The 27,545-nt window shown below is 36.3% G+C and overlaps 1 protein-coding gene across 2 annotated transcripts in view; it reads right to left on the bottom strand.

The window, feature by feature from the left end:
* Nucleotides 1-3,245: 3,245 nt before the first annotated feature.
* The window catches only part of ctif (CBP80/20-dependent translation initiation factor), a 139,844-nt gene continuing 115,544 nt past the window's right edge, over nt 3,246-27,545 (bottom strand). For both annotated transcript variants that reach the window (XM_015340089.2, XM_015340094.2), the window contains 2 exons: nt 18,518-18,571; nt 3,246-14,301 (listed from right to left, as the gene is read on the bottom strand). In XM_015340089.2, the coding sequence (XP_015195575.1) occupies nt 14,086-14,301; nt 18,518-18,571 (270 nt within the window). In that variant the 3' untranslated portion in view covers nt 3,246-14,085. The remainder of the gene's footprint in view (nt 14,302-18,517; nt 18,572-27,545) is intronic.

Below are 27,545 nucleotides of genomic sequence, written 5' to 3'. Positions count from 1 at the left end.
AAGTCCAACCAAACTGTCCACGTCAACGTGTGAAAGGTGATGTACATAAGCATTGGCTCTTCACCTTCAACAGCATGGACGTAGTGTTTGTTCCACACTGTTCCAGGAGGACAACAGTTCTGATTCTACATATATTATGAGGCATTAACTAAAGAAGGTAGTGGGGACGTCTGATTTTTGACAAAAATCTTGGCTTCATCTTCATCATTGCCATCACTCATTGAGAACAAATTGTACTGTTTTGAAGAATTCCATAGAGGAATGGATCTTATTATCTAATTACATTTGAACGAACCATAAAACAATATTACTAAGGTACTGTGATGGTACAACGGTGGTTGCTTTGGATGCAGAATATCTCCATCTTCTTTTGTTGCATTTCTTTTTGTCAAAATGTTTGCTTTATTGGGGAAAAAAAAGATTTTGATCTAAAAGATTTAAGCTGATTTCCACCTACCAATGGAAAATGTTAGCATAGGAGGTAATGCTTGAAAAACAGAGCCGAAAAACAGTACTTATATGGAATGGTTGTCAATATGAAGATGCTTTTGTTATGACTGTGGTATTCCGGAGCCAGATTTAGTGTCCATCTTTCTTCCAACTACCAGCACCAGCATTAGCATTTAGCCTCAGAGGATGTGCAGGCAGGCTCACAGTTAAAGACCTCTTTGTCAGTCGACCCTTTTAAAAGATGTAAAGAAATGGCCACACAAACGCTTGTGCAAGTAAACTGACGGAGCAAAAGGCACATTCTGTGCAGCTGACTCTCTGTGCCCACCAAAATTCCAGCCATCTCTTGAGAAACAATGTCAAACTGTGCAAAATGGAGACAGTACAGATTAGCGTATATGAGTAATATACAGTACATAAAAGACGCGAGTTAGAGCAGCAGAAGGCGGGACTGTGGTGAACCCCTGGCTCCAGACTTCTGGTCTTCAGAAAGGAAGAAGTACTGTGCAGTTACAGCAGGAAAAAGGGGATGTGGAGTAGTAGACAAATCTGCACATACGATTTCGCTCATTGTTCTTTCCTTGTCTTCATCATGGGGTTTTTCATAGTCTGGTGGATGTCCTTACAGTACAGTCTTTCAGAAAGGAGAAGTCCAGATATGTATGCAGTGGTAAGAGCCTTCACACACGTTTTTAAGCCACAACAGTACTGCTGCGAAGAATTCTGACATTTTGTGTATGCGGCAATTTTCAGCAAAACAACTAAAGATGTGTAAATGTGTGGCTGGTGGCATGTGGCAAATTGAAGGTAAATTCTTGACACAATAAAAGAACATTATATGGAGCATTGATTTAAGACCTACAGCAACATAACATACAGCAATTATCTTTGGACTGGACATTTACCATACCACATTGCTTTGCGCTTTGACTTTGACTTGAAAGTTCTCAGACAGAAATAAAAACAAGAGCTCCCAGCTCATTGCTATATGCACAACTCTTAATAAGATCAAAAGCCATTAGATGTTGGGACTGAAAATGTTCAAAACATAATAGAAGGACAGATCAGAGCAAGAATATCAATGTTTTTTATTGATAGTTTTCTCCTGATTAGGTCATCCACTATTATTCTCCGAGGTTTGAGAACAGCTACCTCACTGATTTTTCACCATTCTTCTATCTAGAACCACTTCCACTCCTACAGATTGTACAACCTGTATATATAAACAGCTTTCTTTAGCTCCTACCAGATTTTCTGAAAACTGTGATTCCCAATCAAGAACATTGATTTTTTCCTCCTAAATCATTTGGCAGTAGATATTATTTAAATGTACTTTATGTCCTTATCCCGCTGGAAAGTCCTTTTGCAATCACATTTCAACTACTCAGCAAGACCTTTGGATAAATTATTCCAATACACTTGGAAGCCACCCTTCCAGCTTAGGTTAGGTTAAGTTCACCTCGGACAGTTTTGATTTTCTGGCTATTCTTGCAGATTAATACTTTACTAAGTTCTTCTAAATTTTAGTGCTGTTGTAAATTTAGCCTGCAGATTCAGATGGTGTTTGAATTAGGGATAGAAATGGGCTAAAACACGATTTTAAAGTTTCCATGGCACAAACATTCTCATTATAAAAATAATTTACTAATGAGTATGTTTATATGGCTCTTGTGTCAGAACGGGTTTAGCTTCAATTTTTTATGGTGGAACAGTGTTTTTAAGATCTGAGAGTATGCAGAAAGTGACGAGTTACACAGCTGAGACATGGCCATAATATTATAAGTGTTACAAGTTGTCTGCAGTAAAATTTCCACTTTATTTGCAAAAAGTAAAGTGAGGGTTTGTAACTGGCCGATGGATGTACAAAACAAGAGATACTACAAAAGCACCATTTCTTTCTTCCAATTCCAAATAATAAGTAGAATATTAGCAATAATAAGTAATAGTAGCTCAGGTGGGTAGCTGCGTCAGCATGCGTAGGCTGCAAAGGAACAAGTAATAGGTTTATTCCATGCTGAAAAAAAGAAGAAAGAAAACACATTTCGGCAGTGGAGCTTTCTTCAGGTGTCAGAAGAAGGCCCCCCAAGAAGACTCCACGGCCGAAACATTGTGTTTTCTTTCTTCTTTTTTTCAGCATGGAATAAACCTATTACTTGTTCCATAATAAGTAATAGGTGGCTTGTAGATGAAGCATTTATTTTCCTATACAATAATGATCTTAAAAGCACTGGGAGAGCAAATTTAATGAATAGCAAAATGTTAATATCATTTTTGTCTTAAACAATTTAGTAATGAAATAATTTTATTAATGCATGTTATTGAAGAAGTGTTTACCAACATCACTTGTACAATACACAAGAATCAAGAATTAGAAAAGGAAGGGTCTATTGTTATATATGACTGGAGAGATTGGAGTAAAAGCCTTCTCAGCAATATTTCGAATCAAAGTCAAATGGCCAACAGACCTAAGGATCAAATAACTAAAAAAAAACCCTGCTCCTCCTGAGTGGCTCAACAGACTTCAAGCACTCAACTTGGACCTTAGGCTGAGCACAACAGTCCAGACACTGACCTCTTGAACCTGAGCTATTTTATTGACTGTAGCCCATGTTTCTGAGCTTTGGCACACAAATATCCGTGCAGATCAGATCCAAATTATCCAGAGTCTGTGCTTTAGGAGGAGAGGGGTTCATGTTGGAAAACATGTATAGTGAGCTAATTAAAAATAAAGCACTGTTCTTCCTTTTTCCAAACAAAAATGTATAAAACACTCCAAATCAACAGACACAAAACACTTTTTTTTCATGGCTGAATTGAATTTTAATATATGAAAGTTGTGATCACCTTCACAACAATCCTCATAAATGGTAGCACTATTCAGCATCAGTCCATACGAAAAAAAAAAAGATAACTTTAAGCAATTTCATTATTTTGCATATATTAAAATGCATACATTTACAATAGCAAGATACATACAAATGAAAAATGTGCAAAAAATTAAAAACATTTCTTTTGTATACTGAGGTATTTAGTCATGCTATCAATGACGTCACGGAAAGCAAAAGAAAATGAGGGAAAACCCCAAACAAAACAGGAGGGAAGAAATGAATAAAAACTGGGTTCACTGAGTTCATCCTTTCACAAGCACTTCAGCAGTAAAATGAGCTGGTAATGCTGCAAGCTTTTCTGCTTTTCTGTTTACTTTTGCATGTTGTTATAGCAAAATCAGGGCTGTCCAAACATTATTAAGGGAAGAGCCACTTTGTCATCAAGTTGGCCTGATAGCCACAGAACAACAGGCATGGTGACATTTTTCTACTTTAAAGCAGAATTTTTGTCTACATTTTTTTTGCAATCAAATTTGAAAATCTTTATTATAGTGGGGACAACAGATAATGGATTTGTGCTCCGTCTTGGAATGTTTCTTTATCATTAATAAACTGTCCTGCCTTTTTGATGACAACGTTTTGTCTCAGAATTTGCCCAACGCTGTTAAGCCTTGCACAACTAACTAAAATAAAATGAATGAGGATCTGGACTTGATTAAATATGTACTGTAAATGAAACATATTTAGCAAAAATGTTAGGACAGCCCATGACCTGAAATCACTGATTAAATAAATTAGAACAAATTTTAATAACAGTAATTAAGATAATTTTGGAAATGGCTATAATTGAAATATGCTTAGAACCCTTGCACCACATATTGATGTATTTGTAAAGTAATGAGAGAAATAAAACATCTGCATTTGAAACTCTAAATATTGATTTCATTGCATCAAAAAAGTCTGTGAAGATGATGACAAAGACAAATTGTAGCCACATCATTATTTATTTGTACCATGAGGTGTCATTGGGGGTACAATTTCACAAACAAGGACATACCTTGTAAATAGCGAAGACACATTCACCTCTAGTGGCATGCAGTAGCATGGAGGTTTAAATACATTTGCACACGCAAAGCAGCATACCTCACACTGCACCCTGCTTTGTCAATCAGATGTATCCATTCGTATTATCCAAGATGTTCTGTCAACACATCCTAAACTCTCAGTGAAGCCCAAGGTTTTAACTGAAAGCTAAAATCATACAATCTATTGTGCTTAACAGGCACATATCCTCAAGCAGCTCAGCACCTCACCAGTGTATGCTTCAATCCAGACAAAATAATCAACTTTTTTCCCCCAACATTAATATTTACTAAGTATTTATTCAGGAAAATGTGTATCTTAACAAAACAAAATGTTTCACAGTGCATAAACTCTTCATGGATTTCTTGCTTGTATGCATTGAATGATTTTAATTGTTGTGTGCAAAAAATAGCCAGAATTATGCAATGTGTCAGACACACAAGTTTTACATTTTCATCTCTCAACAAAGGCTTGAAGAGACATTACTGCTGTAGTATGATTTTTTTACAATGAAAGTCTGGTAATAAATGACACCAAATAGTGACATTAACTGAAGTTACCACTTGTCTGGAGCTGAGCTTGCCATCATATATAAAGATGATTATTGGGACACCTTTTTTTTAAGGTTACTGTGCTTAATGTATGAAGCCCTGCAAAATCAGCCTTGTACAGCACTGTCTGCAATTACGTTAACATGGGGATAAAGACAGATTTATGAAATAACGGCAGTGAGGGTACTCCAAGTGAAGTCCACTTGAAGGACTACTAGGCTGCCATTTTAGTAAGTAAGCTTACTTACTTTGTACAAACTCAGCGGGTTCCTAAAATGTTGTTCTATTGAATCTGGTAATTCTTTAAAAAAGTTATTTGTGATGCTTAACAATATCTGTAGAGCTCAGACAGAAGACAAAAAAGACTGAAGGGAGCCCCCTTTTAACCCATTTTAAATTTCTTTATATGTGACAATAGTTAGCTCCACATTCAATAAACTCAATTAGTGTTTACAGGCATTTTCAATTTCTTCTTAAAATGGAACAACCTTAAAAAAAATAAAAACAAACCTGCCAATAATAGTGTCCCAATAATAGTTCAGAGGCCACTATGAAGTGCATCTACATGTTTTGCACTGCACTTCAGCTGACTGATATTCAAAGAGACACTTTAACCTGAAAAGAGAATGGCTTTAGAGTTACTCTCTTAATTTAGAAAATAACAATTTCAGGAGCAGCACCACTAAAAACAGTGGTCTCTTTTTCCTCCACAAAATTTGAATTCCTGTTTTCCCCTTTTCCCAGCCTTCATTTTGGAAATAGATCACAGTCAACGGTGACTTCTGACTTTAGACTTTCATTGTCTGATCATGTCCTATATTTAAAAAAATGAACCAAAAGAGTAACACAAATTTGTCAGTTGTTGTGCTAATCTTCTAGATTATGATGAGGAAAATCCTGCCTTCTAAATTACAAAGCAAAACAAGCCACCTTATTTTTTAAAGCAACCATAGATCCAACTTAAAAAAAGATTGTTATTTTAATGTGAAAGAATACATTACATTGCTGTCCTCTTTCAAAACTGTAAATCTGGATTTTGATAACCTAATAGATACTTTTTGTGTACACAAAGTGCCATATTTATCAAGTCTTTTGACCCATGGATAATGCAATGTTTGGAATCAAACAGCACTCCATGAGTCAACTTTATGCACTTCAATTTAAAGCAAATCTGAAAACTCCTTTTTTAAAACATTATGATGTGAATTTTGCCTGAAAATTGCACTTACAATATTTTTAAAAATTCCCAAACTGACCATAATGTTAAAAAACCCCCAACATACTGCTCCCAAAACTGCAAAGTTACACTGAGTGTGCACAAATAACTGGCAATTTCTAGCAAGGCCAAAAGAGACAAGCTAAAGATTGTCACTGAAGTTCATGTTGCCAAGCAACAGAGACAGTCAGGAAGCAGGGCAGAATGCTACAAGTGCTAGACAAGTACTAAAGTGTAGCAACCAACCCATCAGGTGTTACTTCCTGCTGTTAGTCTTAGAACACCTCAAACATTTCTCACTCTAATTGCAAACTGTATAAAGAAGACATGCTAATGCCATGATACAGAAATCATTTAATATAAATTTTGATTTGCTAAAAAAAAGACTGTATATGTATTTGAAAACCAAGTAATATAGCCACCAGTTTGTTACTGCTTAGTACATTTCCTAGTAATGTAGTCCCCATTTGTTACTGCATTTTTTACTGTGCTTTAGCTGCTGGCTAGCACGGCGATTGGAGGTTGTCCTTCGAGGTCTCATTATGCAATGTATGGGTGGCAATGGCAAGTGTTACAGCAAGATTAAATTAACATTGACTTCCATCTCAAAAAAAAAACTCAATGTTTATTTAGACATTAGACCACACATTTGGACACCCTGAATGGAAAACAGAACATTTGGTATGTTGAACCTACACACAGAGTGTATGGAATGGACCATAGTCTTCAAAGCTGCCAGTCCTGTACTTTCAGATACCTATATTCATAACCATCAAACTTTAATTCCATTGTTTAATAAATAATATACACATATTCCAGAAGGAGGGAAATTCTCTAACTGCAAGCTTTGAAGACCAGAACAGGATGAGGCATACATCCAGCTCAAAGCACCAGGGAACTCTCTTGCAACATCTATGTTAAACCTGGTGCTGCGTGCTGATAGTTTCCATAGTATAAAAGCACACATAATACAACGATATTATAGATGCATAACTTAAATGATGAAAAAAGTATTTAAAAAAACAAATCACTTAACGTTATACTCACAACAAGAAGTGGGCCACGAGAAAACAGAAAACATTTCAACCTCCATTAAAATGTGTTATTAATTACTCTGAAAATGACCAATTTTCACAACATGCTGCAGATGAAGGGCTCACATTCAAACCAATTTGTAGTCCAAGCCAGTTGAACCAGAGGGTTTACTATAGGAATCCCTTTCGTCAGTGTTAGATGGCTTAACATGAACTGGATACACTCTGCAGATGACACCTTTGGAGTTAAAAGGCCCTGCATTATGCTAGTCTGAAACCTAGGCATTGTAGTCCTTTGTTTCTATTAATTAGAATCTTTTGAGTCTGGCAAAGTAGGCAGACTTCAAACCTAACTTTCCACCACTGGAAAACACTCAACACATTCAGGTGCTCAACGCATATCTCAACATGGAAGAGACTTCACTGTGTGAAGTTCAGCTTTAGTCAGCAACTGAAACCCAAAGAATCATTAAACAGTTAATTCAGGAAGTTAACAGGTCATGACATCATTTCCTAGTTGCCATTCCAGGATGTGAGAATATGACTTTCTGGTTCCCTTATACTGTACATAAAAGCTCAGCTTACTTCATGAAATATTGAAATTGTTTTTGAAACAGAAATCATGTTTGCTGTCTTAACTAATATTACCTTGTAATTTACAATAATAGTAAGACTTTTGCCTTCGACATTACATTTCCTGGAATTTTTCTCTGGCAGCAAAAATAAAGAAAAATAAAAACTACTATCAAAAGGCTACAATCTTACTGTTACTGAAGAAAAGCAAAACCTTGAAGTCTAATGCTAAAAGGATTGCATATCCTGGTTTATCTGTCTTGGATAAGAACAAGGTGCTTGGTATATATTAAAATGTCCTTCAAAAAATGTCCTTCAGGTACCATAAATGGCTTTAAAACTGTTTTAAATTATTTTCTTTCCATTTTTTTTTTCTTATGCTTAAATGCAAGGCATCAAATTCAATTGATTTTGGAAGCAACTTCATAAGTGTCAAAAATGAAAAAGCAAACTACTACCAACTAGATTGTAGATAAAATAAAGAGCAAATTATTTTAGAATTTGAAATAATGGCTTTGATGATAAACGCAAGGAGAACTGATCCACCATCAGAAAGCTGATCCAAAGCACAAGGACAATTCAGAGACGGCAATCAATTCAACCAAAATGTCTTTGGAAGGTGAGGGGAAAAATGGAGTAACTGGCAAAAAACATACCAATCTCACCCAACATATATGCAATGGCAGGATGATAGCTTTTGTATGCATATAATTATTCCCTGGATTCTCTCAGACAATTCTCTCAGGGCTCCAAATATATTTTAAAAACTGCTCCCCGCCTTACACATGTCAACACAATTACTCAGTTACTGTAGGTTAAAACCCTTTTTTACAAACCAAGAGGCTTGTGAGGGCCATCCTGGTTTCAGCAGGTTTAAGTGACTTTGACGTTATTAGATTCCTCTGAGGTAGGATAATAGTCAGTCACAGGTTGGCTGCACATAATTGGCTTTAATACATTCTTAATGATAGATTTCACTACCTCCTCCAATAATAAAAGTGATTGAATATAAAATGTCCTACCAGGAATGAACGTGAACTATCTGTGTGTATTTAAATATATTTGTTAGGTTCCATACAAGCTTCAGCATGCAAGACAATTAATCGAACTTCTAATTCCTAACTTTTACAAATGAACAACAAAAATATATCTGACCAACATTCATTTGCTACACAGCTAAGCCAGTCGGGAATGATTCAAGTTCTGGGCTTTATGCTCCTGATGCAAAGACACAGTCCACCTGATATGGCACTTTAAACATAAAATGTGATTCAGTGAATACACAAACAAGCAAAATACATTCTCCTCTCATTGCTCAAACCCAATCCAAGTAGGTATTTCCATATCAGTTGAAATGGCTTCATTAAGCAATTGGGTAAAATATGATCTAGAAATAATTGCTAACTGGCCTTTAAGCTGTGAACTACACATCATGGTAGCTTTAGTCAACGAGTCAGCATTGTAAGAACCTGTTGTGTGTTTTAAACCTTGAATATTCCTGAAGGAAAATCTTGGGGAAAAAGTAAGAATGGTGAATGTGTATGAGCATTTGGAAATTGAAAATACTTTTAGGGGATGCAAGATTTAGCAGAGAGAAAACATTCTGAAGCTTAAAAATACAAACTTGCAGTTGGTCTTGTGTCTGTTCTAGCCAGTCTACAGCAATAATTAACAGTTCACTCTGAAGTGCTAAAAGCCCAATTAAATATACAAAGTACTTTCAAAAAGGCAGAGAAAAGCCAAATGCTCCGATAAACATGAAGGAATAATGCATATGGCAAGGAAAAGCAATGTCTCTTTCGATGGTGATTAGAATTCACTGCTTAATATTGATGTCCATACTTTTAACTTGCATTTCACAACAATTTGATATGCTGTCATACTGTATAGATAACTAATTTTGAATTGTCAAATGTGTGGTGCTAATGAGTCAGCTCACATATATGAATCCTGCAGTTGCAGATGAGGGGAGATGTAGGCCGACTCCTCTGACCCTTTAACTTCGAGCCCATTTATCTTTTGACATGTGACCCACTACAGTAGCTGCCTCGTATAGACTGAAGGAGAGACATGCCCCCTTCGTTGATGGTACCGCAAGCCTGCTGGTGCCTGGAATGTCGCAGGGGTTGCTGTGCTGCCTGAAGGCCTGAGTTCTCACAAACCTACCCTGCACATCACTGAGGAATCATGGTCACAGCAGACTACCAACCCAGGCTCTAGCCCACGATGCCTGTATCGAAGGTGGGCTCAGCCTGTGCTAGGCTGAACTCCTTCACTACATAAGCCCACCATGTAGCTCCTCTGTAATGCTGGAAGAATATTTTTCCTATCTGCTTAAATGAATCAGACTGCCAGAGAAGCCTGCTGGATCCTTCCATTACCATGTACCAAATTCTCCCTTAGACAGTCACATTAATAAAATACTGCCATTATCAAAAGCGTGAGAAAACAAAGATTTCTGCTGTTAGGTTTTCTGTTGTATTCTTATATGTGACAAATTTAACACATTTATATTATATAGTGTATTATGTCTTAGACACACATGGAACTCATAAGTAATTTAAACACAAAGATGGAAAAGATTATTAGGCATTGGTTCTTTCCATGTTTTTCACACAGTGTAAGCCATGTGTATTCATTTTACCTGGCATATTGTATATTAAACCAAACAGAAAATATCTAGTCAGAAAAATCTTTGGTCAGCAGATGATCAGTGCTGTCTCTCCACAATTAAGGGATTAGGCTTTGGTAACTTTAAAATGGTTTCCCAGATAATCCTTCAGTGAAAACTACAGAGGACAGTTAAATGTCTTGCTGTTGGCAGCTCTGTAAAAAAACATAAACGTCTTAACTAAATTTATTTCTTACTATTTAGGCATGTATTCATGCTAGCCAATCCTTAATCCTGTGATGAAAACACAGTCTGGACCATCTGAGTCAAAAGGAATCTCCTCACACAGGCTGTTTGTGTCATCCTGTGGCAGTGTAAAAGGCACTGCATTTCAGACTTGTTCTCACTTAACCTTGCCCAGAAAGAAAGCAGCAAAACATAAATGCCTTCTTACAGTGCAGCAATTAAGTAAACCACTAGTTTATGTTCTGCTCATTAACTGGTTTCATTGATCTTTTTTTTTATTCAGTATACAATATATATTTTAGATATGCAACTAGGTAGTGAGACGTCAATGCTCTTAGAAATACTAATATTAAAACCACACAGCAATTGTTCTGCTGTCGTTTTTTTGACTGCACCTCAACTGTTAGTGTTATAGTTAGTCTCTATGACTGTAGCACTTTCAATTACAGTACATTCGAATCTGATATATTTCACCTGCTACACTGTACTCTTCCTTTGCAAAAGATGTCCCCTCTGTCTGCATTCTAACCACCATTGCCACCAGAAGCAGTGTGGCCAGCTTGTCTCTTTCAAATACATATACAGAAAAACCAGCATTTACAAAGTTTAAAATTAAAAAGAAAAAAGCTTTTTAAAGCGACACAAAAGTCTGTTACTGAATATGTTCTGAGCCATCATGTACATTGTGGATTTCTTACTTTACAGTTTTTAAAACAGTTTATGTTGCTTCACTAATATTTCAGTAACAAATACAGGAGTGAAATGGCTGAGGTGTTCAAATAATTTTTCTCACTTTAAGCTATGACTTTGGCTCTTTGTGCTTCCTAAACAAGGAGAACCCTTAGAGATTTTTGTTACTGTACCAGTGAGGGAGTGTATTGGTTGGTTTACAACTGCAGGCTTGCCTGCGGCACAGGTTTATGCTGCAAAGAAAACACAATTCTAACAAGGACATCTCTTTGAAACCAAAAAACAAACAAACAAGCAGCAGAGTCTTAGACAAAACATCACTTAATTTCCTTAGCCAGACATAATGGTGACACTTTATATTCAATTTAAAGGGATGACTAATCAAGATGTTAAGGTTCTACTGTCATATTTAATCCATATCTTAATATTATAAAATAACTTTTTTTTATTTCAATAATGCTGCATTTACTAAACATAATGAAGAAAGAGCAAAGGCATTTAACAACTGCATTGTTGGAATTTTAATTGGTTACTGCTATGAAAGTGATGTTTCTCTCATTTAATGACAAACACTTGAATTTTGATTTAATTAGACAACTTGCCTTTTGTTTCATTTTTGCAGTAGTGGCAGCACATAGCCAGAGTTGCTTTAACTAATCAGGACTTTTCTCTCACCTAAGACAGGAGATATTCTGAACATTATAAGAAAACCCAGTAAAGGTTTACTCATGGAAAGAAATGAAGGAGCTACATCTAAAAGGAGGGTGTGTGTCCTACAATGCTTGCTAACATTTAAATGGCTTTCACAGACAAGTTTCAGATGAATTTTAAGGACTTTTCTTGATAGATCTCAGTGATTCTAAAAGCCACCAATACCTCAGTGTAAACAGAGGCTTCAGAGCAGACCAGACCAGAGAGCACTGATCAAAGGCAACTTCATGTGAAAGAACATTCTACATAACCAACTGTCCACAGATGAGCTGTATTTAGAAATGGGCTGCAGCAGAGGTCACTGCATTCAAAAGTTATGGGAGACTATGTTCCTACAACAACACAACCTTCTGGAACCTCTCTTTATGATTTAAAAAAGATATTTTGTTGCCTCTTGAAGTGACAGATGAAACTCAAAATGTACAAACATCACACTGTGATGTTAAATGTCCATGTGTATCAGTAAAATGACATCAAAACCACATCATATAAAATCTCTAAAAAGAAAAGAATGCTATGTTAAAATATCACTTCAAGGCTTGTACTCATGTTGATAGAGAAAATGACATGACTATCCACCCATAATGCACTATAAAACTAAGAATGCACCCCGAGCGCGGTTCTAAAATTGCTAATGCAAATTTAAATTTGGTAGGATGGTCACAGGCACCCCAGAATACTTCTTAAATAATGAGAATGTTTCACAATATTTTGAGATACATATCCACCCTGCTTGAAAACCATGACAATATTTTAGATAATTTTATAAAGATGTCTTTAAATCATAAATAATTGTTTTGACTTGCCTGAAGTATACACATTTGCTCAAGCTGGGATAATGGAAAATACTACATGGTAAATGATTTTAATCACCTGCAAATAAAGAAACACAAATCTGAAATATATATATATACATACGTGTGTGTATATATAAAAACTTGCAAAGACATCCACTGCAAATTGGTTAAATTACGTCCCACGCTTAGGAAGGCTTTTCAGCTACTAGAGAAAGCTTAATTTCATGCTTGCTTTTTATGTTTTTCAAGCCTTTTTTGTAAGCTGCAATTTGCAGGGAATAGTCCATTTCTATTACAGTATGTACATTCAGTGACGGTAAACTACAAAACGTAGCAGTTGACAAGGCCTCTGGTCTCTCCAATTCTTTGAATAGTCTCAAATGATTCTTCTAGTCAAAAGCCTTCCCTATAGTCCAACCCTTTATTCTTTAGCTATTGAAACTTCTGACACTACCCCATATGACTGATCAGTTTTTTTTTCTTTTTAAAGCAATCGCCTTAAAACAGTGCAAAATAAATTAAACCCGTGCAATAGGTCTACCCTAGAATTTCAAATCATTTTCGAAACATGATTTAAAATAATAATAATATCATGATATCAATAACAACAATGACATCATTATGGACGAGCCCGGTTTGATGTAGACAGAAAGACAAAAGCAAGCGGCTTGCTGCTCTCTCTTGTTTGTTCAGCTCGAAAGATCTAACTCGGAACGTGCCTTCCCATTGTCACTCCTGAAGCCATCTGCTGCTGGCAGCCAGTCTGTGGGCCAGAGAGGCCCGCACACAATGGCACAGAGAAACAATGCCATACCCGGCTTTTGCCTTCTCTCTCCAGTCTAACTCCTTTGACCTCTCTGACAGCAGACACCCCTGGCTTGTGAAAAGGGTCTCTACGAAACAATACGCAAGTGTTTGTGTTGGAGGATGGTGACGGGGGTGCCTGAAAAAAGGGGAGGCTGGTTGGCACGCGAACACAAAAGAGCAAAGAGAATCCCCCCCTCCCACCCCAAGTCACATCCCCAAATCTGTCCCCTGCTCGTTTTCTCCCTCACAGCATGCTGGGACATCGCCCCGCACTCCTCTTTTTTTGTTCTCAGTCTGATGAGCTTCGCTGTGTCTCATTATCAACGGAGTGTGAATGACGAGCCCACCCTTCAGCACAGACGGTGGCGATGGTAACCCTGACACGCCTTCCTGTCTGTCCAACCACCCGCCCCACCCCCACCAACCCACCCACCCACATATCCCATAACCCCCGCCCGCAGCCTGGCTTCCTCTTCTGATGCGGGGTCTCAAGCTGTGAGTTTCTGGATGGTCCTGTTGTAGTACTGGGTGGTGAGGGCCTCCAGTGGGTTCCAGTGATAGGCATGCAGCTCTATGACCTCCATCAGCAGGGAGCGCGTCAGCTGGGACTCAGAAGGGCACAGCATCTTGTCTCGCGCCACTGCCAGGAGGTCTGTCATCATCTCGGGCAGCTGCTCCTCCAGCAGTTTGCCAGTGCTCTGCAGCTGTCGGCAAACACAGAGATGGACGAAGAGAGGAAAGAAAGAAGAGAGGTGGAGCGAGGAAGACTTGAGGTCAGCGCTTGCAAACGCACGCTCTGAAATTCTAATTTGTCAAGGGAAAAAGAAGACTTCAAAATAGGCATCTTCTACAGAGACAAAATAAAGCCCTGAAAGGTCTCAATTGACTGCAGGCTGGATTCCCAGCAGTTCTTTTTACCATACAATGAAATCTCTTTAAGAATAGAAATTAAAAGCGAAGTAACATTATTGTTAATCATGCAGGGGTTTCTTTTAAGTTTCCAAATGTGTCTTGCTGGTATATTTCAAAAAAGGTCACTGAGCATTCTATTTCAGAGTGCTTTCACCAAAAATGTTACTGCAACATAAAATAAAAAATAATCTCACTCCTTTATTTTGAAAAACTAGCTAATCTGAACCCAACTCGTGTAACTGTTGTGAGCCTATGCTTCAATATACAGTACACATTTCTTAAATTAGGTAGCAGATAATACATAGCTAAAAAATTCTGTTAATATAAGATTTTATTACTTATACTATAACCCCGTGTAATTTGCAAGGTTTTGTGCAACTCATGATCACTCATTGTAAGGTTTAGGTTTAGGTCAAAAGAGGTCACAATATTGCATCCATCAGAGCACCAGTAGTATTAGAATGGTAGTATTCTATGTAAACTGAATGACACTGTTCAAGAGCTACAGTAATATTTATGTAATACAGTATGAGCAATAACAGTTTACAGGATGTGGTATAAGATTTACTAGGTTCAAGAATTACTAATGTTTTATACTGTAAAGTATAATTAAAGTTAAAACATGACTACATAATTCATAATTTAGGGGGTATAGGATTAATACTATACTGGGTATACTACTCATAATTTTATATGGATTGTATTAATTCTGTGCAGTGTGCAGCTTGTTGTTGGGGAGCTGGAGATTGTTCCAGGTAGTAAAGGACACAAGGCAGGATACACCCTGGATGTGATGCCAGTTCATTGCAGGGCACACACAAACACACACACTCACACTCAGGACCAGAAGACAATTAATTTACCAAGTATGTTTTGGATTGTAGGTGGAAAACAGAGCACTTTGACAATTCCTGAGCACACATGGGGAAAACACAAAAACTCTGCAAAGATAGCAGACCAAATACTCAACCCAGGACCCCAGTGCTGCGAGGCAGCAATGCTATCCACTGTGCCTCCATGTCACCCTAATATCTGTTTGGTTGATAATTAAAAATGAAAACTAAACCTGAACCATTTATCTAGTAAATATACAAGGAGGGTATGCAAATAACATTATTTGTTAGAAATTATAGTCTACCACTGGCTTAGACAAGCAGTGTATTTCAGCAAATGTCAAAACAAGATGACAGCCATATGCGATTTGCTCACATATGCGATGTCCATTAGTCTTCTAATGAAGAGTAAATTTAGGAAACATAATTATAATAGAGCCTTGTCAGAACTGAGGATGCGATCAACTGAATCATCAGTAATATGAAACAATCTGGATAGCCCAATAGACTATGTTACATATTTTTTTTAGGCTCAAGAAGCAGTTACCCTGACAGAAGCGTAGCTGGCTGGAAAGATTCAGAGATGTCTGCTTCTTCCCAGGGTAAACCAGCTCAGCCAGTCAGCCATGCTTAAAGAACATGCTTGGGAATAATTTAATAGGCATTTGGGCTTTACTGACTTTACGGAAGGGGCTCTTTATCTCATGTACAGCATAATCTCTGAATCAGGGCAGTCAATCCCTGAGTAACCCTTACTCACTACAGCAGTAGTCACCCTACTAGGTACACATTCTTTGTTCTCTACATGCTGTTGATTGGACAGAACTTTATAAAATTTTGGGTTACATTAGTTTTATTAATTTATTCTGAATAAATTCAAGCACTCTCAAACCTATAGAGGGCTCCAAAGCGTAAATACAAACGTCTAAAAAAACGTTCTACTTTTTGGCACAGGATAAAAAAAAAAGGTTTCCTCCAATCTTGTTTTTGGAACAAGGGCAAGCTGTAAAATAGTGATAATAGTCCACATTCAGTTATTGTTAAAAAAAGGGCCAGTGTCAGAGTGCAAAAATGAATTCATTTCACAAAGTTCATAATTATGTCACCAATGTATAATAAAGTGAATCAGAATGGATTTTGCAAAGGGATTAATAAAAGCCTTCTTTTAAAAATGCAATCCCATAGCAAAAGATTTGGACATCTTTGTATTAACAAACACATAACCTGCCTCAATCTACTTCTTATTAATGTGGGGCCACTACGTTTTTTCCTTGTGCAATGATAATTGAAATGACACAGTATGGCACTTACATCATGAGTAGATAAGTGGTGAGTTTTACTGTACATTAACAGTGTCGTTGCGATACTGCTGCTGACTTGTCATTTTGTAAATGAAAGGTACATTGCCTATGGTGCTCATAAAATTATCATACAGGACATCATGCCCTTGAGTTCACCTCCCTAAGACTATGTCTGATCTTAACAAACCGGCCTAGAGAAGAGGGAGAGGAGTGATAAGTCACACTTTAAACTTGCTCAAGCCAAGATTAATAATTTATGAGATTCTTCCAGGAAAACCCCCCATCTTCATCAAACTCCTACAGCTTAGTCCTGACTGTCCTGCTGAATTTACATTAAGTGCATGACCTTAATGTTGAATTATGTCTCCAAATTAATGACACTGCAGTTCTTATACTATACATTAGATGGATGGCACTGTGGAATGGTGGCACAGTGATTAGTAATGGTGCCTTGCAACTGTTGCCAGTTCTAAGACCCTAGAGCCCTTTTCCTGGGGTGCAATCTGCATGGAGTTTGTATCTTTTCCCTGTGTTTTCTGTGGGATTCCTCCAGGTACTCTGGTTTCCTACCACAGTTCAAAGACATACTTGGCTTTTTCATAATTGACTTCTGAGAAAAGTGTCCCTGATGGAAGTGTGTGTGTGTGCGTGTCTGTGATGTACTGGCATCCTGTCCAGAGTGTATCTTGCCTTGTGCCTGATGCTTGCCAGGACAGGCTCAAGTTCCCCCTCGACTGTATTGGACAAAATGTCTAAAAAATGGATGGATGTACAGTATTATCTTACTTGTAAAATCTGATAAGAGCATTAGAAACTGCTGGCAACCAATGCTGATGTAGACTGCAAATTATTTATTCTCCAAAAACAGATCAAGTTAAACCTTTGACTGTTCATTTTTCCATGGCTGAAAAGTTTATACTGCTACATTTGTTTTACAAACTTTTTATTGTACTACATTTGGTAGTTCAGCTTTTTAATGTTTACTAGTCTCCTTCAAGACTTAATTGTATTTTTATGAGGCAAATAACACTGGCCAGACAAGAGCAATCTGTGAAGTACAAAACAAGCTAGCCTTTCTCTTGTTGTGAAAAATACTGCAGAATGTTAGCTCCCTTTTCACATTGCTCAAAGAACCATCAACAACGTTTGTGCTTATCATACAAATACATATCAAATTTTGTATATTCACAATTAATTAACAATAAAGCATTAAGCTTTGGTTAGGACAAAATTTAATTTAATTAAATAGTTCCTTGTGGTAGATGAATAAATTGTTATATTCATAAAAGCTTCAGTAAAGGTTTAGATTTTGAAGAAACATTTTTCTTCTTGCCTGTCACTGTCCAGTACCATTATTAGTAAAAGAAAGCAATGCTTAACCTTCAAAGAAAAAATCTACAGAAATATTTATCTCTGCCTAAAATAGAATATTACTGGCAAAGTCCTAGAAATGGGTTCGAACTGGGCCCATTGAGATTTAAATTAGTTTGCTTTGCCTTCAATAATGTCTCATTACAGAATCCTAAATGTAAAGCAGATGATGATTCTCACATAAGACCTGATATCAGGCTACAGTATGGGCTTCTTCATCAGCATCTTGGATTATTTCCAGAGTGTTTTACATGATTGCTTTTTGACATCTTCAAGATTCTTTAAAAGACAGGCATTCCCTGTTTCACAGATAAAATTAGTAAAATTAAAGTAAAATAACTTTAAAGTAAATCTCTCTCAGAACCGCATGCACTGAGAGAATCATGGCTCAATTTTAGCTTGAACAAGAGAACAGAATGCACGAATGAACAGAAGGAACCAAGAGACACCTAAAACACAGAAAAAGTATGAGAGGAATTTCATTTCATATTTTATACTCTTACCTCCATGGAGCAGCATAAGACAGCATCTTCTTTTACATCTTGTGATTCTAGCAACTGCAAAGAACAAAAAGCAAAACACGTTTATATAACTGTCAGCTTAACTAAACAAAAGAGGCATATAGCAATATACTGCCATTATATATTACACCTGCTGTCTTATGTACGTAACACAGCAGGTGTATGCACCAGTCACTGTTAATGAATTATTAGTGAGAAATTCTTAATCCTCAAACTTTTGAAAATGTCTATTCTTTCACAAAAATACACTTTTTTTAGTGTAAGAGAAGTTCACTTGTCATTTATTTCCAAGACTCAAACTCACCATAGAAACCAAATAATGAAGTAATAATCACTTGTTCCAGCTAGGATAACTTGTTTTTAAAATGGCTCTTGTTGATTAAAACCAAAAGGTGTTTTTAGTTCAGATGGAAAATCAAATATATTGTCCAGGCTAGACTTAAGTTTTCACCACATGAACAATGTCAGTGGTTCAGTTTACTGCTCCTTCATCATCCAAAGGTGAAGCTCACATGGCTTCACCAAGAAAAGGAGCACAAAGACTGACAGACCTGTGTTCCTATCATGAGATCATTTGGGAGAATCTGTGAGAAAAAAACGGGGACAGCAGTTTTCATTCCTGTTCCTTCTGTAAGGCATGTCCTCATGGGCAGTTTTTTTATTTAATTACAACCACATAAACCAAATGAGAACCATTTCTCATCATTGTTATGACAACATGGTTGGTATCCATTTATGTAGCAGGGCATTTACGGGACCAATCTGCGTAAATACCTTTCACAAGTGTACAACAGCAGAGTCCCATCAGGAATTTAAACCCTCAACCCTTCAGTCTACTCTATGGTTTACTAGTTTACATCAGTGATGACCTGTGAGCTCCCCAGGCTGGTCCCAAGAGCAAGATGGGTTCTACTTTTCATCTCATTTTTACACTCTTCCTTTCTTATTTAGTCTTGATCAGTAGGTTGTCATTTGTTGCCAAGTTTTTAAATATCAAAGAGCAAGAAGCACAAGGATTGTGCATCTCCAAGGTTGGAATAATCTACCACTAGTTCCTGCGCAGGTTATTTGATGCTCCCAGTAACAACATGAGCAACTGTATTTAATATAAGATCCTTGTGACCACTGGTTCCTGGTGCTGGTGATAATTCATGATGGACTATTTTCTGAAGTGCTTTAGAAGTAATAAATTGGAAAAAGTACATTATAGGATAGAATAATTTATTAGGTGTTTAAGGTCTGATTTATGCTTAATATACGACCAGTACAGAGTAGTTTTCATAGTTAAAGCAACTGCAAAGAGTAGAAATAAACAGACCAGGTCAAAATTTGGGAATTTCAAATGACCAAGATGCAGGCTTTATATAAAACTTCTTTATACTCCCAAGCTCTCCCATGTTCCACCTCCTGATGTCAGATGAAAACATAAATAACTAACATCATGACGCACTTAATTTCTGGTAAAGTTTCCGAGTAAAGACTGGTGGTCAGGCTCTAGAAAATGGACATTTCAAGCACTGTTTAATGTTTCTCAGTAAATGTAATTCAGGCTGACACGGAGGAAGCTTAGGAGTTGACGTGGTTGCCTCAGGCTGTTCTGGGTTCCCCTGCAGTGTATTGTATTATTTAAAAAATGTACAGTGAAAGCATATGACATGTTTCCTCAGACATTCAGTATATTTCATAGTTTATAAAGCAGAGCACACTGCTGGAACAGATACTTTGTCGATAAATATCAGGAATTGACCTTTCCTGAAATTTTGCAGTAAGGTCATTTGCAGCTCTCTAACTCACAGAAAAGATTGAAATCCTCTGGTGTACAGAGAGCAGAGCTTTAAGAGAAATAATTTGAACTCCAAGCATTCATATAGATAGGAGAAAGGAAAAACACTCATATTGACTAAAGAGGTGGATTGCATTGGACTTTCTACAATATATAAACTCTGCCAATTTAGGATCTGCGAACTGGCAGTTGAGTATTCTGCTCATCACGACCCATTGTGGCGATTATGATATACTGTAGATAACTCAAGTCTAGGAAAATTCCCTGTGCGTCACACACATTTTAAGAGGGAGTACTATTACATCCCTTTAGTACTTTTGTTTCCCAATTCACTTGTTAAAAGCACAAAATCATCTGTAATTTAACATTCTAATAAACTAAGAGTTTCATAGTAGCAATCCAATATGGGATTAAATTTACTCATGATTTTAATATGGAAGATATGAAAGAAGTTTAAATAGAAGTTAAGGTTCCATCACTGTGGAAACTATAGCACACATAATATATTTTAGTACCTAACATGTCCATTAATAAGCGTATCAGCTTTGCCTCTAAATTTGTTTTGCCCACTAAATTATTTTTCCTCTGCCACAAAGACAAGGCAGCACTCCTTCGGGAGTGGTATCTTCTGAAAAATCTCATTATGAATGGAGGAAGACCACCAATTACGTTAGTTTAGGAGACAGCAACCTGTAACCTCATGTGTCCTGCAGAACACTTGAGACAGATTTTCAGCTTTGCCTTTTGGATCAGTCCAGAGGGATTTACCTGCACCAGATGGATTGAGCTCATGTGGCTAAACCGATTTTAAAAGTCCTTTGGATCAAACACTGGGGTCAGTCTGCCCTCCCTGAGGCTAGGAGGTGACTGAATGTCAGAAAGAGCTGACCAGGATTCACTGAACCTATATACTTCATTTACATATTCAAACGCCAATGAGAAATGAGACACTCAAGCTTGAGTTAAGAAAGAAAAGAAACCAAACGAAGCAGAATACGAGGTTTATGCCAACCCTTTCAAAATAAACTTTTCTGAAGGCATTATTTAGAGCACCTAAACACAACACATTCCCTTCTTACCTTGTTTAATAAATAGCGGGCAATACTCTAACCATGCTAAACATTAAATTTAGGGCAGGGCAGTAACACAAGCACCTCTTTGTTAAAGGTGGAGGACTTTGTGAAAGAGACGATCAAAAGCAGTGCAGAGCAGGTCTGGACACTGTCTCCGAAATGGCTGACAAGTGAGGGCGATAAAGGTAGTGAACCTTAGCCTGTACCAACTGCCCTCCACACCACAGGAAACTAAGGAGACCAGGCATGCAGGGATTTCTAAGTATTTGATGTTTGATGTGATCTTAAGCAACATGGTGATGTGATGAGAAAAAAAGGCAATCCAAATATTACTGATTCTAACTGATACATTAAATTTCCTTTTCAACAGTAATGTGAAACCTCAAATTATGTTTCTATGTTCGCTACAGTTTACTGAGAAAATTAAGCAGCTACATTCTTTTGCCGTTATATCATACATGGATGTGATTATTCCTTTATAGACTTACAGAAAAATACATACAGGTGATGTTTGCTTTATTTGAATGTCATTGAATACTAACTCCTTCTCCAGAAATCTTAATGTTATCACACAGATATCATGTTTATCTATGCTACAGTATATGCCGGAACTGTACAGAGAAAGGAATTGATACAGTAGTTTACAGGTTGCTGCTTTATGAAATCAACCTTTGTAGAATGAATATTTCAGAGCTGAGTAGAACAGAAACAACTATAATAACATATCAGATTTTGGTACCATGTTAGTTTAGGAGTTGCAAATGACTTTATGATTACATAAATGATTAATCCTCAAGGATACATTGATAAAGCATCTAAAAATCAGAAGAATCTGACTTTTGTTAATAAACATCCACTTATTAAAAGGAACAAGTTCCTAACATGTTAAAACTAAGTGGTTATTTATTATTGGTTAGAATAATTTACCAATGGAATTGATGATTCCTGAAATGTGTCGTCTTGTACTTCAGTAGTGTTTTATGAATTAGAATCAGTCAATAGAGGAAATTTTAAATTTAATGCACACTAGATACTTACACTCTTTTCCACTGTGCACTTTATTTCCTGTACACAGAAACAAGTTATAGACATAAGACCTTTTTATCCTTTTTGTGCTCTTTAATATTGTTGTCAGAATATTTTTGTATGTTAATCCAACGTAAGTATTTTCAGTCATTCAAATTAAACAAAATGAGTTAATAAAGAGAATCACAAAAGAAAAATAAACAAAATAGAAAGAAATCTATTTTTTTCCTAAACGTCACCCCAGTCAGGCTTCAGGTACTTTTAAGATACATTTATCAGATGGTTTTCATGTTGTTTCTTAGCTGGTTTAGTGCAGTAAAAACAGAACTACACAGCCATTCTAATCTGCCTCTTGCAGGCTCAGAGTCCTAGGTGCAGTGAAGACTCAAATCAACCTTACGACAGCTCATAGGAGGAGGAATATTTTAAGAGAATGTTGGTAGCACAAACTCAATCCTTACTGAAAACAGTAACAGCCAATCACAACAAAATCATCTGTATCCGTCACTTAAGATATTACTAATCTACAATGCAATACAAAGCTTTCAAAACAGTACTTAAGTTTCACTTTTAGCCTCATTTAACAATTTATTAAAAGCAATTGCACATCCTCATTGAATATGTGAGCCACAAGCATGACTGTTGGGATCATTTTTGGTTACAATCCCATGTGCTAAACAAAGGGATCAATAAAAAACAAATTCGTAACACAGTGTGTCCACTATTTATGAGAACAGAACATTTCTTACATTTAGATTTTATTCTGTAAAACTGCAACGTTTTTGAAACATTTCAAAATGTCAGTTCTAAAATAAATATTATCTTTTGTTATCAGCGTTTTGCCACCCCCCTGTTGCAAAACATGAAAGACACAAGAAAGAGTGACACATGAACAGGAATATTCTTGATATTGTTAAATTAAAATGCACATTAAACTAGCTTTCCCTGTACCAAAAATATTGACGTCTGCCTTCATAGAATGATATGCCGAAAGCAGAAAATGCTGTTTTGGCAGCATTTCAGAATAATTTTTCACTTGATGAAATTCGGAAAGTCTAAAATTCAGAAACTTGTCAGTGACTTTTCACTTCGTACTGACACAAAATTTCACAGACATTGTGTGTACGTGTGTGTGTGTCAGGGGGTGCAACTGGAAATGCAGTAAGAAATCTATTTGTTCATCAGTACACCTGAAAGAATCTAGAGACACATTTTGGGTTACCATTGCTTCATACTCTATGATGTACTAGATTATGGTCCATATAGCCCAAACAAAGTCAGTTGTGCATTATATTAAGGAATTTCATATGAAATGTATGAGTCTTTTGTAGCCCTAAATCTTTAATTTCTTTCCCTTTTTTCTTTCGTCTTAAGCAAGGAAAAATTATTAGTTTGTATTTTGTCAGTCTAAGATGTACATTTTTAAACCATTTCAGAATAACACTAAATAAAATGCTTTAATATATGACACCAACAGAATATCTTCTTAAGGAACACACAATGTAAAACATTATTTGTAAAACTGTCATTTTGTACAGTACTGCTTTTTTTATTTCCCCTCCAGATGCACCAGTTTCAACACAAAAAAAAAACAGTTGTAGAAAAGATCTAAAGACAGTCATGTAGTCCTACTGTACATTTACCCAAAACAACACTAGATATTTATTAATCTCTTAATAAGGCTGAAACAATTATCTAGACTTGTTCCACCAGGAAACAACAGAGTTCTGGTGCGGTTCTCTTGACACTAAAGGAAAAAAATGGTGAAAGCCATACAAATAGGACCGCCTCTATTGTTTCATGTGCTTATTCTGTCAATGAAAGCAGGTTGAGGCAAGACATCTAAATAGGGACTCTGGGTTCAAATCTGGCATGGTGCCTAGATGGAAGTACTTAAAGTGATAGGCAACATATATCCAAATGGCAAAACACTGTATTCCAGTGATAGACTTTTCCTTTTTGCCGACCAGCATTGCATTACTTTGATTTTAAAATATTCATACAAATATTCTTTGGTACTTACAATTTGTTGCTCAAAATCATGCTTTGAATGATTGTTCAGAATAAACATACAGTATAAATAAAGAATGTAGAAGAACTACTGTTAGAGAATGTGTCATTTTACCTCATAACTTAATTTACAATAAACATATTTCATACATAAATTCCACATCTTAGGAATTGGCTTAATGTTTATCTTATCAAAGGTTTATCAAAATTCTGTAATAAAACATGAACATTTAATATATAGTGTAGCATTGTAACATTGTTATATTTAACTAAATCATGTGAGCACATCAATTTAAAACATATGTCTCCACTTTGTAAAAACTAATAACCCGGCCATGACAGTCTCAAATTCCTGAAAATACTTTCTGCAAAGCTTCAGAGTGATTAATGAATCCCACCCCACCCATTTCTAAAGACTAAAAGGACATGTATGTCTCACTGTAAATAACTTGAGGTAGGTTGAAGTTTATAATGAGTTCCAAACAGCTTAATAGTCATCACTCCAAACAGAGAAGCAGAGTTCAAATCAAGAAAGTAAATGACATGTGTCATTCGGTTTCCATAAAACAGTTAACTTTGAAAGATATGAATTGTGTTCTGCTGTGCAACAAACAAAAATCACATACTGTAGATAAGCAAGTCTAATTCTAATTAAAATGCTGGTTTGGGCATACTGTTGGTTGGTACAGAAATTCACATAGTACTGTGCTGTGTTTGAATGGGTTTTTAGGTTGTTGGTGTCTGTACTACATTTTCTGCATATGGAGATTTCTTCAAAATCCTCAGCTCTATTAGGTTTGGCTACAGTGGTTTTGAACCAATCACCAGAAAGAAAAATTGCATTTTCACAATGTACAATTCATCTACATTATGGATTTCACCTTTATAAACGTGTGAAACAATGTATCTGCTGCAACTGAAAATTTGAGGATAGGCAAACTTCAATAAAAATCATCTTTATTTACTAAAATAAACAATCTCCTACCAGGAAAATCCTTAAGGGATGAAACATGTCAATTTCGTAATGACATGGTTATGATTTATGCTAAAAGCATCCCTTTAACTCCATTATGAAAGAAGTTTCTGCTGTAAACAGCGACATTTGTCATTTGTCTGACATTATTTCCCTCAAAAGGCATGTATGTGAAATAGGTTAATAAGTAAAACTAGGCGTATCCTAGCCCTTTCAAGAAAGAATTGTGTGGTTTGATGATGGTAAAAACAAAGTAACCTTTAAAGCAGGTTTGGCTTCCTAATCTACCAGCACTAAATATAAGCCCCTTTAGTAAACAGCCTGTTATATTTGGTCATAGATCCAGTTACACCACAGTACATATTTGTTGTATTGTGCATTATCAGAAGTTACGGCCCCAATATGATGAACAGTTATAGGGAGCTGAGATATTTAGACTTTTTTTTAAATAGGGTGAATGAATGCAAAAAAGTAAACATGTTACTCTAGATCTGGACAAAAACAAGAAAATTGGATGTGTCCACGTATTTAAATCCCTCAAAACTTTTGACAACTCAATATACTTCTTCAGAAATTAGTAAAATATTAAATGGTGCAAAATGGAAATAATGGGGAAGTGCTTTTAAAAGTGAGAAAAATGAGCCATGGGATTATGGAACTAGCTTCCCGACCATGTTGTTGAGAAGCCACTTCTTCATTTCAAGAAACGGCTGGATAAGATTTCCAGAACAATTTAGCTACTAAACCCCAGATGAAATAAATGAGCCAAATAGCCTTGTCTCATTTGCAAACATGCCAATGTAAATAATGAAATCTGTTTAGTCTGTTCCTGGGATTGAGGGGCAGTCATATGATCGGCGTGGCAGTGTTCGTTTGACCTGAGTATGGGTGCGTTTCATTCCTGTGAAATGGAACAAAATATTAAAAATATAAAGGACAGTAAAAAATCAGAAAAGCCCTGACCACATTAGTGCATCTATTATGCATTTTATCTGAGCTTTGGCCTTTTTGATGGGGCAAGTTTAGAAAATTGGTATATTTGTGATAATACTTTGATTAAAACACCACAGAGTTTATCAATTAAATACTTTTTTGTAAAGTGACTGTTCTACACAAGTCCTAGTGACTATCGTTCTATTATTAAGTGAATGTTACTTGAATTCTTCTGTGTGTACTGTTCCACATGCCTACACCATAAACACAAAGATTGTTTCTCAAGAGACCAAAAAGTATTCATATTGCTGTCACACCCCTAAAGAATACTGTAGAACTAAACTGAGACTGACCTCGCACTGACTCTTCCAAAAATATCTTTCATTTCAGTCCTTGAAATAAAGGCATATTTATGAATTAGATTCTATAATGCACAACCAATAGTTGTACAGGACCCACAGCTGGTGACCCATAAAATAATTATTGTTTAAGTTAAAAATGAAGACATCTACGCATTGTTAGGATGTGAAGAAAGAATAACAAATGCTTGCACATTAGTAGAAACGTGAATATAAGTAAATATAAAAGGATGTCATGCTATATCAGTAAAATACTGCAGGGCATAAATGGTAATTATGTTTAGCTAAATTCAAGACTGACTAGAGGGAAATATAGGATAGTTCTTTAAGGTCTTATCACACTTTAGTATTAAGATGCAGTCGCATACATGAACTTGTGCTTCTCACAGAAGAAAACAACAATTGAAAAAAATACCATGTTCATGAATCGGTCGGAAAAAAGTACCGAAGTGCTACAGTTAAATTCGCAAACCCCATACTGTTATTTTATACTAATTTCTAGAAAGAAGTCTGTTCTGTGAAAAAAGATGGTTCTGAATTTTATACAGTCAGAGTAAAGTATATTAAGACTCTGGTGTGATGTATGTATACCACAATATGAAGCGTCGACTACAAATGCTTTTAAGAAGTAAGAGAAAGAGTCAAGAAATGAGTCTATTTCTAAGAAAATGTTTTACAATGATTCTCTTCCACACAGCAGACGACTAGTAAAAGCTGGGGTGAACAGTCTAAGTACGAATACTGCAGCTAAAATGGGAGCTAAATGGAATTAGTCATGGGAGAGTTTAATGCAATCAGCCCACAATAGGTATGGCTGGGAGTGAATGGAAGAAACTCCTAAGTCATGTTTAGT

The sequence above is a fragment of the Lepisosteus oculatus genome, chromosome 3 (assembly GCF_040954835.1).
Source record: "Lepisosteus oculatus isolate fLepOcu1 chromosome 3, fLepOcu1.hap2, whole genome shotgun sequence".
NCBI classification, from domain to species: Eukaryota; Metazoa; Chordata; class Actinopteri; order Semionotiformes; family Lepisosteidae; genus Lepisosteus; species Lepisosteus oculatus.
This window is presented reverse-complemented; position numbering and strand designations above follow the sequence as displayed.